The 18,648-nt window shown below is 44.3% G+C and overlaps 1 protein-coding gene across 1 annotated transcript in view; it reads right to left on the minus strand.

The window, feature by feature from the left end:
• LOC142196139 (protein sel-1 homolog 3-like) overlaps positions 1-18,648 on the minus strand; it is a 60,113-nt gene that overhangs the window by 8,206 nt on the left and 33,259 nt on the right. The window contains exons 10-16 of the mRNA XM_075266367.1: positions 17,119-17,262; positions 9,022-9,239; positions 8,721-8,900; positions 8,276-8,395; positions 2,153-2,293; positions 569-631; positions 43-216 (exon numbers count right to left, since the gene is read on the minus strand). Coding sequence (XP_075122468.1) covers positions 43-216; positions 569-631; positions 2,153-2,293; positions 8,276-8,395; positions 8,721-8,900; positions 9,022-9,239; positions 17,119-17,262 — 1,040 coding nt within the window. The remainder of the gene's footprint in view (positions 1-42; positions 217-568; positions 632-2,152; positions 2,294-8,275; positions 8,396-8,720; positions 8,901-9,021; positions 9,240-17,118; positions 17,263-18,648) is intronic.

Below are 18,648 nucleotides of genomic sequence, written 5' to 3' on the forward strand. Positions count from 1 at the left end.
CATACAGCACTCCCCGTATACTGCCGGGACATCGTAACTCACCAGGTTCTGGGGCTTTCCAGGGATCAGCCCATGATAGTGCAATATCCCGAGGTTGAAGGGTGCCTCGGAGTTCCCCAGGTCATCCGCCCTCTCCCAGAACTCCACGGCTTTCTTGTAATCCTTCACGTGGTGCTCGTAATACCAGCCCAGACTGTTCAGTGCCGGGACAAAGTTCTGCAACGCAGAGAAGAGTCTACTAGAATATATCCAGTGTATATACCCTGAAGGCTGACGGACCGGGCACCTCCTCCACAACTGCCCATTGCCATCAAGTCCAGCAATTTTTGCTGAATGTCAGATAACGATGGACATCCCGATTGTGGTGTCAGAAGTGGGACAGGACGTCGCTAAGTGCCTTGTGTGTCACTACAGACCGCTGCCACCACCTGTACGGTGTGATATACAGATATGGGTGCGACCGGCAACAACCACAGAAGATCGAGTCCTTAAAGATTCTCCACCATCTCATAGACCAAGGATCATGTGACCCAAATATCTGACCAACCCCAAGATGGAGGTGTCTCACCATATCTGCCGCCTTCCTCAGGAACTCCAGCGCCTTAGGGATGTCCTGCTTCACTCCTTGGCCCTGCAACAAAAACAGGTCAAAGGACGAAGAAGAAGAGAAACTTCCAGAACTAGATGGAGACCAATTCCAAGGATCATGGAGGAGAGGGGAGAAGGACAGAGGACATGAAGGAGAAACTGGAGAAGCTCTAGAGCCTCAGGGTCAGATTATAAGAAGGATCTAGAGGTCTCCATCACCACGCAGTCTGGTCTGAAGATCCTCACCACCCGGAGACTCATCATGGTGTCATCTACAACCCGCCCTGTGGTCTCCTGTCCTAGGAGTGACGTATAGGACAGCACAGCTATAGTATACAGCTCATACCTGTGATACAGCATGTTGCTTGGGCACTATATGGTGGAGCTATATGGGCACTATATGGTGCTGTTATTTTTGCACTGTATGGCTGTTATTTGAGGTAGTGTACGGCACTTTTATTTGTCACTATTTGGTGTTACTATATGGACCCTATATTATAATATACTAGCATCTGCCCGCGACTTCGTCTGCGGCTTGGTGTTCACGCTGAACTGCGTATAGTTAGTGAATTGCTGTTGTGCATGCTTGGCGGCGTGCGCCCCCGCACTGTCCCCCTGCGCGCCCGTGTCCCCCTTTCCCCCCTGTGTTCCCCCCCCTGTTTGCCCCCTACCTACCGCTTGCCTCCGGCCCCCCTATCTCCTTGCACCCCTGTTCATCCCCCCTGCGCGCGCACCCCAGCCCCCCTTCGCCCATCCCCCCCTTGCGCCCCCACCCACGCATCATGTACATGTGTGCCTATGGTGGGCATACTGTGCTGTGCTCCAGCGGTGTCCATGGGCTACATCAATGAATCTGTCTATGTACCGCTGCGTCCACCACCTGTGGCGGCTGATAGCGCGAAGCGTATGTTGCCGAACTTTGCCCCAGTCTCCCCCCCCTCCGGCATACTTACCGAAACGGTTCACCCGCTGCACTCGTCGGACCCCCAAACAAGCCGGCATGTTCGCTTCTTTCTGTGCCGCACATGAGACGCCATTTTCTTCACCTCGCTCTGTGGCCGGCTTCTTCCTCTATAGCTCCACCCACACCATACCATGAACCTATCGGACCACGGCTCAAGGACCTGAGATGAGGTCATCTCAGGTCCTTCAGCCTGCACCGAACATCGTGTCATTGCTCGCAGTCGGGATGCCGGGTGCTTTACAGGGATTGTAACCAGCCCATGTTCTATTCCTGGTGCCATTCTAGGTATGTGCGAAACTTCATGCAAATCTGTTCTGTCGTTTAGGCGTGATTGAGGAACAAACATCCGGATAGGATAATATTAGTAGGAGTATAGGATAAGATAGGATAGGATAAGATAGGATAGGATAAGATAGGATAAGATAGGATAAGATAGGATAGGATAGGATAAGATAGGTGCACCCGGTGCCATTGTGTGGGCAGTGTACGGCACTTTTATTTGTCACGGTATGGAGTTACTATTTACACAGTATATTATATTATTTGATAATGACATTGGAGCTCAAGGAGAAGAGACTTGGCAGAAGAGCTTGCACTCACCCTCAGTAACACCACCCCATAGTCGTACATCATCACCGGGTTCTTCATCTGCATGGCCCCCTTTTCGTAAAACTTCACGGCAGCCTCAGGGTTGGGGGATATTCCCTGCTGACCCCAGAAGAGCATCCGGCTGACGGCGTGCTGATGACAAACAAGCGAGTGTCAGTGTGCACTGCCATCCACGTGCTGCCCTGACAGGCGCTGCCAGCCATTCTATTCCTAATCTCAGTAATTACCCGGAAACCGACTCATCAAACATCCTCTAAGTCTACACGAGCTGCCAAATCCCATCTATCCTCACCCCGGCAGTCAGCGGTGACATCGCCGTATCCGCCTGCCAGCACACAGACTATTGTCCTGACAGGAGGAAGCTGCAGAGCCCTGGCACCGCCTTGTACAACACTACTGCTATTGTGGCTGCCACATACTGACTAAGACCGTGGCATCGCTGCCAAAGCACCTGGATCTGGGGGGGGTGAAACAGGGGGGTACACTGCGAATGACACCCCTGTCTGCAACATGTCCCCAGGACCCTCCAGTACCTGAGCTGAGGACACCCCCTGTCTCCACCATATCTCCTGTATCCTCCAGTACCTGAGCTGAGGACACCCCCTGTCTCCACCATATCTCCTGTATCCTCCAGTACCTGAGCTGAGGACACCCCCTGTCTCCACCATATCTCCTGCACCCTCCAGTACCTGAGCTGAGGACACCCCCTGTCTCCACCATATCTCCTGCACCTCCAGTACCTGAGCTGAGGACACCCCCTGTCTCCACCATATCTCCTGCACCCTCCAGTACCTGAGCTGAGGACACCCCCTGTCTCCACCACATCTCCTGCACCCTCCAGTGCCTGAGCTGAGGACACCCCCTGTCTCCACCATATCTCCTGCACCCTCCAGTACCTGAGCTGAGGACACCCCCTGTCTCCACCATATCTCCTGCACCCTCCAGTACCTGAGCTGAGGACACCCCCTGTCTCCACCATATCTCCTGCACCCTCCAGTACCTGAGCTGAGGACACCCCCTGTCTCCACCATATCTCCTGCACCCTCCAGTACCTGAGCTGAAGACACCCCCTGTCTCCACCATATCTCCTGTATCCTCCAGTACCTGAGCTGAGGACACCCCCTGTCTCCACCACATCTCCTGCACCCTCCAGTGCCTGAGCTGAGGACACCCCCTGTCTCCACCATATCTCCTGCACCCTCCAGTACCTGAGCTGAGGACACCCCCTGTCTCCACCATATCTCCTGCATCCTCCAGTACCTGAGCTGAGGACACCCCCTGTCTCCACCATATCTCCTGCACCCTCCAGTACCTGAGCTGAGGACACCCCCTGTCTCCACCATATCTCCTGCACCTCCAGTACCTGAGCTGAGGATACCCCCTGTCTCCACCATATCTCCTGCACATCCAGTACCTGAGCTGAGGACACCCCCTGTCTCCACCATATCTCCTGCACCCTCCAGTACCTGAGCTGAGGACACCCCCTGTCTCCACCATATCTCCTGTATCCTCCAGTACCTGAGCTGAGGACACCCCCTGTCTCCACCATATCTCCTGCACCCTCCAGTACCTGAGCTGAGGACACCCCCTGTCTCCACCATATCTCCTGCACCCTCCAGTACCTGAGCTGAGGACACCCCCTGTCTCCACCATATCTCCTGCACCCTCCAGTACCTGAGCTGAGGACACCCCCTGTCTCCACCATATCTCCTGCACCTCCAGTACCTGAGCTGAGGATACCCCCTGTCTCCACCATATCTCCTGCACATCCAGTACCTGAGCTGAGGACACCCCCTGTCTCCACCATATCTCCTGCACCCTCCAGTACCTGAGCTGAGGACACCCCCTGTCTCCACCATATCTCCTGCACCCTCCAGTACTTGAGCTGAGGACACCCCCTGTCTCCACCATATCTCCTGTATCCTCCAGTACCTGAGCTGAGGACACCCCCTGTCTCCACCATATCTCCTGCACCCTCCAGTACCTGAGCTGAGGACACCCCCTGTCTCCACCATATCTCCTGCACCCTCCAGTACCTGAGCTGAGGACACCCCCTGTCTCCACCATATCTCCTGCACCCTCCAGTACCTGAGCTGAGGACACCCCCTGTCTCCACCATATCTCCTGCACCTCCAGTACCTGAGCTGAGGACACCCCCTGTCTCCAGCATATCTCCTGCACCTCCAGTACCTGAGCTGAGGACACCCCCTGTCTCCACCATATCTCCTGCACCCTCCAGTACCTGAGCTGAGGACACCCCCTGTCTCCACCATATCTCCTGTATCCTCCAGTACCTGAGCTGAGGACACCCCCTGTCTCCACCATATCTCCTGCACCCTCCAGTACCTGAGCTGAGGACACCCCCTGTCTCCACCATATCTCCTGTATCCTCCAGTACCTGAGCTGAGGACACCCCCTGTCTCCACCATATCTCCTGCACCCTCCAGTACCTGAGCTGAGGACACCCCGTCTCCACCATATCTCCTGTATCCTCCAGTACCTGAGCTGAGGACACCCCCTGTCTCCACCATATCTCCTGTATCCTCCAGTACCTGAGCTGAGGACACCCCCTGTCTCCACCATATCTCCTGCACCCTCCAGTACCTGAGCTGAGGACACCCCCTGTCTCCACCATATCTCCTGCACCCTCCAGTACCTGAGCTGAGGACACCCCCTGTCTCCACCACATCTCCTGCACATCCAGTACCTGAGCTGAAGACACCCCCTGTCTCCACCATATCTCCTGTATCCTCCAGTACCTGAGCTGAGGACACCCCCTGTCTCCACCATATCTCCTGCACCCTCCAGTACCTGAGCTGAGGACACCCCCTGTCTCCACCATATCTCATGCACATCCAGTACCTGAGCTGAAGACACCCCCTGTCTCCACCATATCTCCTGCACCTCCAGTACCTGAGCTGAGGACACCCCCTGTCTCCACCACATCTCCTGCACCCTCCAGTACCTGAGCTGAGGACACCCCCTGTCTCCACCATATCTCATGCACATCCAGTACCTGAGCTGAAGACACCCCCTGTCTCCACCATATCTCCTGCACCCTCCAGTACCTGAGCTGAGGACACCCCCTGTCTCCACCATATCTCCTGTATCCTCCAGTACCTGAGCTGAGGACACCCCCTGTCTCCACCATATCTCCTGTATCCTCCAGTACCTGAGCTGAGGACACCCCCTGTCTCCACCATATCTCCTGCACCCTCCAGTACCTGAGCTGAGGACACCCCCTGTCTCCACCATATCTCCTGCACATCCAGTACCTGAGCTGAGGACACCCCCTGTCTCCACCATATCTCCTGCACCCTCCAGTACCTGAGCTGAGGACACCCCCTGTCTCCACCATATCTCCTGCACCCTCCAGTACCTGAGCTGAGGACACCCCCTGTCTCCACCATATCTCCTGCACCTTCAGTACCTGAGCTGAGGACACCCCCTGTCTCCACCATATCTCCTGCACCTCCAGTACCTGAGCTGAGGACACCACCTGTCTCCACCATATCTCCTGCACATCCAGTACCTGAGCTGAGGACACCCCCTGTCTCCACCATATCTCCTGCACCCTCCAGTACCTGAGCTGAGGACACCCCCTGTCTCCACCATATCTCCTGCACCCTCCAGTACCTGAGCTGAGGACACCCCCTGTCTCCACCATATCTCCTGCACCTCCAGTACCTGAGCTGAGGACACCCCCTGTCTCCACCATATCTCCTGCACATCCAGTACCTGAGCTGAGGACACCCCCTGTCTCCACCATATCTCCTGCACCCTCCAGTACCTGAGCTGAGGACACCCCCTGTCTCCACCATATCTCCTGCACCTCCAGTACCTGAGCTGAGGACACCCCCTGTCTCCACCATATCTCCTGCACCTCCAGTACCTGAGCTGAGGACACCCCCTGTCTCCACCATATCTCCTGCACCCTCCAGTACCTGAGCTGAGGACACCCCCTGTCTCCACCATATCTCCTGCACCCTCCAGTACCTGAGCTGAGGACACCCCCTGTCTCCACCATATCTCCTGTATCCTCCAGTACCTGAGCTGAGGACACCCCCTGTCTCCACCATATCTCCTGCACCCTCCAGTACCTGAGCTGAGGACACCCCCTGTCTCCACCATATCTCCTGCACCCTCCAGTACCTGAGCTGAAGACACCCCCTGTCTCCACCATATCTCCTGCACCTCCAGTACCTGAGCTGAGGACACCCCCTGTCTCCACCACATCTCCTGCACCCTCCAGTACCTGAGCTGAGGACACCCCCTGTCTCCACCATATCTCCTGCACCTCCAGTACCTGAGCTGAGGACACCCCCTGTCTCCACCACATCTCCTGCACATCCAGTACCTGAGCTGAGGACACCCCCTGTCTCCACCATATCTCATGCACATCCAGTACCTGAGCTGAAGACACCCCCTGTCTCCACCATATCTCCTGCACCTCCAATACCTGAGCTGAGGACACCCCCTGTCTCCACCATATCTCCTGCACCCTCCAGTACCTGAGCTGAGGACACCCCCTGTCTCCACCATATCTCCTGCACCCTCCAGTACCAGAGCTGAGGACACCCCCTGTCTCCACCACATCTCCTGCACCCTCCAGTACCTGAGCTGAGGACACCCCCTGTCTTCACCATATCTCCTGCACCCTCCAGTACCTGAGCTGAGGACACCCCCTGTCTCCACCATATCTCCTGTATCCTCCAGTACCTGAGCTGAGGACACCCCCTGTCTCCACCATATCTCCTGCACCCTCCAGTACCTGAGCTGAGGACACCCCCTGTCTCCACCATATCTCCTGCACCCTCCAGTACCTGAGCTGAGGACACCCCCTGTCTCCACCATATCTCCTGCACCCTCCAGTACCTGAGCTGAGGACACCCCCTGTCTCCACCACATCTCCTGCACCCTCCAGTACCTGAGCTGAGGACACCCCCTGTCTCCACCATATCTCCTGTATCCTCCAGTACCTGAGCTGAGGACACCCCCTGTCTTCACCATATCTCCTGCACCCTCCAGTACCTGAGCTGAGGACACCCCCTGTCTCCACCACTTCTCCTGCACCCTCCAGTACCTGAGCTGAGGACACCCCCTGTCTCCACCATATCTCCTGCACCTCCAGTACCTGAGCTGAGGACACCCCCTGTCTCCACCATATCTCCTGTATCCTCCAGTACCTGAGCTGAGGACACCCCCTGTCTCCACCATATCTCCTGCACATCCAGTACCTGAGCTGAGGACACCCCCTGTCTCCACCATATCTCCTGCACATCCAGTACCTGAGCTGAGGACACCCCCTGTCTCCACCATATCTCCTGCACCCTCCAGTACCTGAGCTGAGGACACCCCCTGTCTCCACCATATCTCCTGCACATCCAGTACCTGAGCTGAGGACACCCCCTGTCTCCACCACATCTCCTGCACCCTCCAGTACCTGAGCTGAGGACACCCCCTGTCTCCACCATATCTCCTGCACCCTCCAGTACCTGAGCTGAGGACACCCCCTGTCTCCACCATATCTCCTGTATCCTCCAGTACCTGAGCTGAGGACACCCCCTGTCTCCACCATATCTCCTGCACCTCCAGTACCTGAGCTGAGGACACCCCCTGTCTCCACCATATCTCCTGCACCTCCAGTACCTGAGCTGAGGACACCCCCTGTCTCCACCATATCTCCTGTATCCTCCAGTACCTGAGCTGAGGACACCCCCTGTCTCCACCATATCTCCTGCACATCCAGTACCTGAGCTGAGGACACCCCCTGTCTCCACCATATCTCCTGCACCTCCAGTACCTGAGCTGAGGACACCCCCTGTCTCCACCATATCTCCTGTATCCTCCAGTACCTGAGCTGAGGACACCCCCTGTCTCCACCATATCTCCTGCACCCTCCAGTACCTGAGCTGAGGACACCCCCTGTCTCCACCATATCTCCTGCACCCTCCAGTACCTGAGCTGAGGACACCCCCTGTCTCCACCATATCTCCTGCACCCTCCAGTACCTGAGCTGAGGACACCCCCTGTCTCCACCATATCTCCTGCACCCTCCAGTACCTGAGCTGAGGACACCCCCTGTCTCCACCATATCTCCTGCACATCCAGTACCTGAGCTGAGGACACCCCCTGTCTCGCCTGGAACCTCAGCCACATGAAGAGATCGTCATTTTCTTTAGTTTGCTGCTTCAGTACGTCTTCGTCTATCAGACGGATTTGCTCCACATAGGCCTGAGGAGGAGAGAACCTGATCACTGCGGTGCACGAGAGTATGAGAAATAAAGCAGCAGCTCTGGACGTGACTGGAGTATAAGACAGAATGTAAGAGCAGAATGGTGCCTGCAGCTTTGTGTGTGAGCGGAGTATGAGAAATAAAGCAGCAGCTCTGGACGTGACTGGAGTATAAGACAGAATGTAAGAGCGGAATGGTGCCTGCAGATTTGTGTGTGAGCGGAGTATGAGAAATAAAGCAGCAGCTCTGGATGTGACTGGAGTCTGAGACATGAGATAGCTCAGGTACAGGATCGGCGTATCCATGGTCAGTACAATACGGCACCTGGTGCTTGTCCGGCTGCAGTCGGTCCGCCATGGTCTGGCGAGCGATATTGGAGTAATATGCGTAGGACAGGTCGTAGTCCAGCGGGTAGCCGTCCACCCCCAGGTGATGTTTGTGGCCCAGAGACAACAGAGAGAGCCGCTCGTCATTCTGCGCTGCAATGAGGCTGAACCTCAGGGCCTAGAGATGAGGGGAGAGTAACGTGAGAACCGCCATCACCTCCGCACGCACCGCCAGTGCCGCCATCATTGCTCTGTAACCCCGTCACACAGTACATTGCACACCAGTCTGAGTATAATACCTTAGAGGGGTCCTTCTTCAGGTCCTTCTTCACCCCCAGCCCTGTTTGGTGCAGGACCGCGGCCCTATATAGTGCAGGATGATACCCCAGACATCCGGCCTGGAGCAGCAGAGCCATAGAGCGCCTCAGCCGGGAGAAACCATCAGCAGCCAGGACCCGCTTACTGTGTATTCTGTACAGGGCTTGGCCGAAGAGCTGGCGATTAAAGGTGATGTGACCTGGAAGACATCAAGCAATGACTCACTGACTCCACAAGGAGGTGCTATCACAGGGACTACGGCAGGGCAGAATGAGGACAAGGAACTAAAACAGTGGACTAATCTGTACTCGAAACATACCGAACCTGAACTATTATATTATACTGCACCACAATGTACAAACTATACTGCTATACTATTATACTATACTGCACCATAATGTACAAACTATATTGCTATACTATTATACTACACTGCACCATAATGCAACTATACTGCTATACTATTATACTATACTGCACCATAATGTATAAACTATACTGCTATACTATTATATACTACTGCACTATAATGTACAAACTATACTGCTATACTATTATACTACACTGCACCATAATGCAACTATACTGCTATACTATTATACTATACTGCACCATAATGTACAAACTATACTGCTATACTATTATATACTACTGCACTATAATGTACAAACTATATTGCTATACTATTATACTACACTGCACCATAATGCAACTATACTGCTATACTATTATACTATACTGCACCATAATGCACCTATACTGCTATACTATACTGCACCATAATGTACAAACTATACTGCTATACTATTATATACTACTGCACTATAATGTACAAACTATACTGCTATACTATTATACTACACTGCACCATAATGTAACTATACTGCTATACTATTATATTATAATGCACCATAATGTATAAACTACTGTATATTGCTATACTATTATATTATATTATACTGCACTATAATGTACAAACTCTACTGCTATACTATTATACTACACTGCACCACAATGTACAAACTATACTGCTATACTATTATACTACACTGCACCACAATGTACAAACTATACTGCTATACTATTATACTATACTGCACTATAATGTACAAACTATACTGCTATACTATTATACTATACTGCACCATAATGTACAAACTATATTGCTATACTATTGTACTACACTGCACCATAATGTAACTATACTGCTATACTATTATATTATAATGCACCATAATGTATAAACTACTGTATATTGCTATACTATTATATTATATTATACTGCACTATAATGTACAAACTCTACTGCTATACTATTATACTACACTGCACTATAATGTACAAACTATACTGCTATACTATTATACTACACTGCACCATAATGTACAAACTATACTGTTATACTATTATACTATACTGCACCATAATGTACTAAACTATACTGCTATACTATTATACTATACTGCACCATAATGTACAAACTATACTGCTATACTATTATACTACACTGCACCATAATGTACAAAACTATACTGCTATACTATTATATACTACTGCACCATAATGTACAAACTATACTGCTATACTATTATACTATACTGCACCATAATGTACAAACTATACTGCTATACTATTATATACTGCTGCACTATAATGTACAAACTATACTGCTATACTATTATACTATACTGCACCATAATGTACAAACTATACTGCTATACTATTATATACTACTGCACCATAATGTACAAAACTATACTGCTATACTATTATACTACACTGCACTATAATGTACAAACTATACTGTTATACTATTATACTATACTGCACCATAATGTACAAAACTATACTGCTATACTATTATACTACACTGCACCATAATGTACAAAACTATACTGCTATACTATTATACTATACTGCACCATAATGTACAAACTATACTGCTATACTATTATATACTACTGCACTATAATGTACAAACTATACTGCTATACTATTATACTACACTGCACCATAATGCAACTATACTGCTATACTATTATACTATACTGCACCATAATGCAACTATACTGCTATACTATACTGCACCATAATGCAACTATACTGCTATACTATTATACTATACTGCACTATAATGCAACTATACTGCTATACTATTATACTATACTGCACTATAATGTACAAACTATACTGCTATACTATTATACTATACTGCACCATAATGTAACTATACTGCTATACTATTATACTATACTGCACCATAATGTACAAACTATACTGCTATACTATTATACTACACTGCTCCATAATGTACAAAACTATACTGCTATACTATTATACTACACTGCACCATAATGTAACTATACTGCTATACTATTATACTATACTGCACTATAATGTACAAACTATACTGCTATACTATTATACTACACTGCACCATAATGTACATAACTATACTGCTATACTATTATACTACACTGCACCATAATGTAACTATACTGCTATACTATTATACTATACTGCACTATAATGTACAAACTATACTGCTATACTATTATACTACACTGCACCATAATGTACAAACTATACTGCTATACTATTATACTACACTGCACCATAATGTAACTATACTGCTATACTATTATACTACACTGCACCATAATGTACATAACTATACTGCTATACTATTATACTATACTGCACCATAATGTAACTATACTGCTATACTATTATACTACACTGCACCATAATGTACATAACTATACTGCTATACTATTATACTATACTGCACCATAATGTAACTATACTGCTATACTATTATACTACACTGCACCATAATGTACAAACTATACTGCTATACTATTATACTACACTGCACCATAATGTACAAAACTATACTGCTATACTATTATACTATACTGTACCATAATGTACATAACTATACTGCTATACTATTATACTACACTGCACCATAATGTAACTATACTGCTATACTATTATACTATACTGCACTATAATGTACAAACTATACTGCTATACTATTATACTACACTGCACCATAATGTACATAACTATACTGCTATACTATTATACTACACTGCACCATAATGTAACTATACTGCTATACTATTATACTATACTGCACTATAATGTACAAACTATACTGCTATACTATTATACTACACTGCACCATAATGTACAAACTATACTGCTATACTATTATACTACACTGCACCATAATGTAACTATACTGCTATACTATTATACTACACTGCACCATAATGTACATAACTATACTGCTTATACTATTATACTATACTGCACCATAATGTAACTATACTGCTATACTATTATACTACACTGCACCATAATGTACATAACTATACTGCTATACTATTATACTATACTGCACCATAATGTAACTATACTGCTATACTATTATACTACACTGCACCATAATGTACAAACTATACTGCTATACTATTATACTACACTGCACCATAATGTACAAAACTATACTGCTATACTATTATACTATACTGTACCATAATGTACATAACTATACTGCTATACTATTATACTACACTGCACCATAATGTAACTATACTGCTATACTATTATACTATACTGCACTATAATGTACAAAACTATACTGCTATACTATTATACTACACTGCACCATAATGTACATAACTATACTGCTATACTATTATACTACACTGCACATAATGTAACTATACTGCTATACTATTATACTATACTGCACTATAATGTACAAACTATACTGCTATACTATTATACTACACTGCACCATAATGTAACTATACTGCTATACTATTATACTACACTGCACCATAATGTACAAAACTATACTGCTATACTATTATACTATACTGTACCATAATGTACATAACTATACTGCTATACTATTATACTACACTGCACCATAATGTAACTATACTGCTATACTATTATACTATACTGCACTATAATGTACAAACTATACTGCTATACTATTATACTACACTGCACCATAATGTACATAACTATACTGCTATACTATTATACTACACTGCACCATAATGTAACTATACTGCTATACTATTATACTATACTGCACTATAATGTACAAACTATACTGCTATACTATTATACTACACTGCACCATAATGTACAAACTATACTGCTATACTATTATACTACACTGCACCATAATGTAACTATACTGCTATACTATTATACTACACTGCACCATAATGTACATAACTATACTGCTATACTATTATACTATACTGCACCATAATGTAACTATACTGCTATACTATTATACTACACTGCACCATAATGTACATAACTATACTGCTATACTATTATACTATACTGCACCATAATGTACAAACTATACTGCTATACTATTATATACTACTGCACTATAATGTACAAACTATACTGCTATACTATTATACTACACTGCACCATAATGCAACTATACTGCTATACTATTATACTATACTGCACCATAATGCAACTATACTGCTATACTATACTGCACCATAATGCAACTATACTGCTATACTATTATACTATACTGCACTATAATGCAACTATACTGCTATACTATTATACTATACTGCACCATAATGTACAAACTATACTGCTATAGTATTATACTATACTGCACTATAATGTACAAACTATACTGCTATACTATTATACTATACTGCACCATAATGTAACTATACTGCTATACTATTATACTATACTGCACCATAATGTACAAACTATACTGCTATACTATTATACTACAACTGCTCCATAATGTACAAAACTATACTGCTATACTATTATACTACACTGCACCATAATGTAACTATACTGCTATACTATTATACTATACTGCACTATAATGTACAAACTATACTGCTATACTATTATACTACACTGCACCATAATGTACATAACTATACTGCTATACTATTATACTACACTGCACCATAATGTAACTATACTGCTATACTATTATACTATACTGCACTATAATGTACAAACTATACTGCTATACTATTATACTACACTGCACCATAATGTACAAACTATATTGCTATACTATTTATACTACACTGCACCATAATGTAACTATACTGCTATACTATTATACTACACTGCACCATAATGTACATAACTATACTGCTATACTATTATACTATACTGCACCATAATGTAACTATACTGCTATACTATTATACTACACTGCACCATAATGTACATAACTATACTGCTATACTATTATACTATACTGCACCATAATGTAACTATACTGCTATACTATTATACTACACTGCACCATAATGTACATAACTATACTGCTATACTATTATACTATACTGCACCATAATGTAACTATACTGCTATACTATTATACTACACTGCACCATAATGTACAAACTATACTGCTATACTATTATACTACACTGCACCATAATGTACATAACTATACTGCTATACTATTATACTACACTGCACCATAATGTAACTATACTGCTATACTATTATACTATACTGCACTATAATGTACAAACTATACTGCTATACTATTATACTACACTGCACCATAATGTACATAACTATACTGCTATACTATTATACTACACTGCACCATAATGTAACTATACTGCTATACTATTATACTATACTGCACTATAATGTACAAACTATACTGCTATACTATTATACTACACTGCACCATAATGTACAAACTATACTGCTATACTATTATACTACACTGCACCATAATGTAACTATACTGCTATACTATTATACTACACTGCACCATAATGTACATAACTATACTGCTATACTATTATACTATACTGCACCATAATGTAACTATACTGCTATAATATTATACTACACTGCACCATAATGTACATAACTATACTGCTATACTATTATACTATACTGCACCATAATGTAACTATACTGCTATACTATTATACTACACTGCACCATAATGTACAAACTATACTGCTATACTATTATACTACACTGCACCATAATGTACAAAACTATACTGCTATACTATTATACTATACTGTACCATAATGTACATAACTATACTGCTATACTATTATACTACACTGCACCATAATGTACATAACTATACTGCTATACTATTATACTATACTGCACCATAATGTAACTATACTGCTATACTATTATACTACACTGCACCATAATGTACAAACTATACTGCTATACTATTATACTACACTGCACCATAATGTACATAACTATACTGCTATACTATTATACTACACTGCACCATAATGTACATAACTATACTGCTATACTATTATACTATACTGCACCATAATGTAACTATACTGCTATACTATTATACTACACTGCACCATAATGTACAAACTATACTGCTATACTATTATACTACACTGCACCATAATGTACAAACTATACTGCTATACTATTATACTACACTGCACCATAATGTAACTATACTGCTATACTATTATACTACACTGCACCATAATGTACAAACTATACTGCTATACTATTATACTACACTGCACCATAATGTAACTATACTGCTATACTATTATACTACACTGCACCATAATGTACATAACTATACTGCTATACTATTATACTACACTGCACCATAATGTACAAACTATACTGCTATACTATTATACTACACTGCACCATAATGTAACTATACTGCTATACTATTATACTACACTGCACCATAATGTACAAACTATACTGCTATACTATTATACTACACTGCACCATAATGTAACTATACTGCTATACTATTATACTACACTGCACCATAATGTACATAACTATACTGCTATACTATTATACTACACTGCACCATAATGTACAAACTATACTGCTATACTATTATACTACACTGCACCATAATGTACAAAACTATACTGCTATACTATTATACTATACTGTACCATAATGTACATAACTATACTGCTATACTATTATACTACACTGCACCATAATGTACATAACTATACTGCTATACTATTATACTATACTGCACCATAATGTAACTATACTGCTATACTATTATACTACACTGCACCATAATGTACATAACTATACTGCTATACTATTATACTATACTGCACCATAATGTAACTATACTGCTATACTATTATACTACACTGCACCATAATGTACATAACTATACTGCTATACTATTATACTACACTGCACCATAATGTACAAACTATACTGCTATACTATTATACTACACTGCACCATAATGTACATAACTATACTGCTATACTATTATACTACACTGCACCATAATGTACATAACTATACTGCTATACTATTATACTATACTGCACCATAATGTAACTATACTGCTATACTATTATACTACACTGCACCATAATGTACAAACTATACTGCTATACTATTATACTACACTGCACCATAATGTACAAACTATACTGCTATACTATTATACTACACTGCACCATAATGTAACTATACTGCTATACTATTATACTACACTGCACCATAATGTACATAACTATACTGCTATACTATTATACTACACTGCACCATAATGTACAAACTATACTGCTATACTATTATACTACACTGCACCATAATGTAACTATACTGCTATACTATTATACTACACTGCACCATAATGTACAAACTATACTGCTATACTATTATACTACACTGCACCATAATGTACAAACTATACTGCTATACTATTATACTACACTGCACCATAATGTAACTATACTGCTATACCATAATACTACACTGCACAATAATGTACAAAACTCTACTGCTATACTCTACCATTATACTATGCACTATAATATACATTACTATACTGGACTTTATTACAATATACTAGACTATAATACAGCACTATACTAACTTTTATTGTACAGTTCTATAATGTACTCCATTATATTATATTATCCCCTCGTCTTATTGGGGGTCCTTCCATATTACATGACATATACTGCTCCGGTGCACTCTACGGTTTTGCTCTGCTCCCTTGGTCTCACCTGTTTTGCTCGTCTTCCTCTGCAGCAGCCTAGTGATGAGGACCCTGTGCGGGGGCGGAGGTGAATCCCATATGTGGCAATGTGACCAAGAAGCCCCCGGGGTATATCGGGCCTGGAGGTCATGGTAGACGTCAGGGCAGATTCCTGTGGTGAATAAAGTGACTAAGCACCGAGGACACAGCAATCCCCTATACACACTGTATAGCCCAGTAATCCCCTATACACACTATATAGCCCAGTAATCCCCTATACACACTGTATAGCCCAGTAATCCCCTATACACACTGTATAGCCCAGTAATCCCCTATACACACTGTATAGCCCAGTAATCCCCTATACACACTGTATAGCCCAGTAATCCCCTATACACACTGTATAGCCCAGTAATCCCCTATACACACTGTATAGCCCAGTAATCCCCTATACACACTGTATAGCCCAGTAATCCCCTATACACACTGTATAGCCCAGTAATCCCCTATACACACTGTATAGCCCCAGTAATCCCCTATACACACTGTATAGCCCCAGTAATCCCCTATACACACTGTATAGCCCCAGTAATCCCCTATACACACTGTATAGCCCCAGTAATCCCCTATACACACTGTATAGCCCAGTAATCCCCTATACACACTGTATAGCCCAGTAATCCCCTATACACACTGTATAGCCCAGTAATCCCCTATACACACTGTATAGCCCCAGTAATCCCCTATACACACTGTATAGCCCCAGTAATCCCCTATACACACTGTATAGCCCCAGTAATCCCCTATACACACTGTATAGCCCCAGTAATCCCCTATACACACTGTATAGCCCAGTAATCCCCTATACACACTGTATAGCCCAGTAATCCCCTATACACACTGTATAGCCCAGTAATCCCCTATACACACTGTATAGCCCAGTAATCCCCTATACACACTGTATAGCCCCAGTAATCCCCTATACACACTGTATAGCCCCAGTAATCCCCTATACACACTGTATAGCCCAGTAATCCCCTATACACACTGTATAGCCCAGTAATCCCCTATACACACTGTATAGCCCAGTAATCCCCTATACACACTGTATAGCCCCAGTAATCCCCTATACACACTGTATAACCCCAGTAATCCCATATACACACTGTATAGCCCCAGTAATCCCCTATACACACTGTATAGCCCAGTAATCCCCTATACACACTGTATAGCCCCAGTAATCCCCTATACACACTGTATAGCCCCAGTAATCCCCTATACACACTGTATAGCCCAGTAATCCCCTATACACACTGTATAACCCCAGTAATCCCATATACACACTGTATAGCCCCAGTAATCCCCTATACACACTGTATAGCCCAGTAATCCCCTATACACACTGTATAGCCCCAGTAATCCCCTATACACACTGTATAACCCCAGTAATCCCCTATACACACTGTATAGCCCCAATAATCCCCTATACACACTGTATAGCCCAGTAATCCCCTATACACACTGTATAGCCCAGTAATCCCCTATACACACTGTATAG

The sequence above is a fragment of the Leptodactylus fuscus genome, chromosome 2, assembly GCF_031893055.1.
Source record: "Leptodactylus fuscus isolate aLepFus1 chromosome 2, aLepFus1.hap2, whole genome shotgun sequence".
NCBI classification, from domain to species: domain Eukaryota; kingdom Metazoa; phylum Chordata; class Amphibia; order Anura; family Leptodactylidae; genus Leptodactylus; species Leptodactylus fuscus.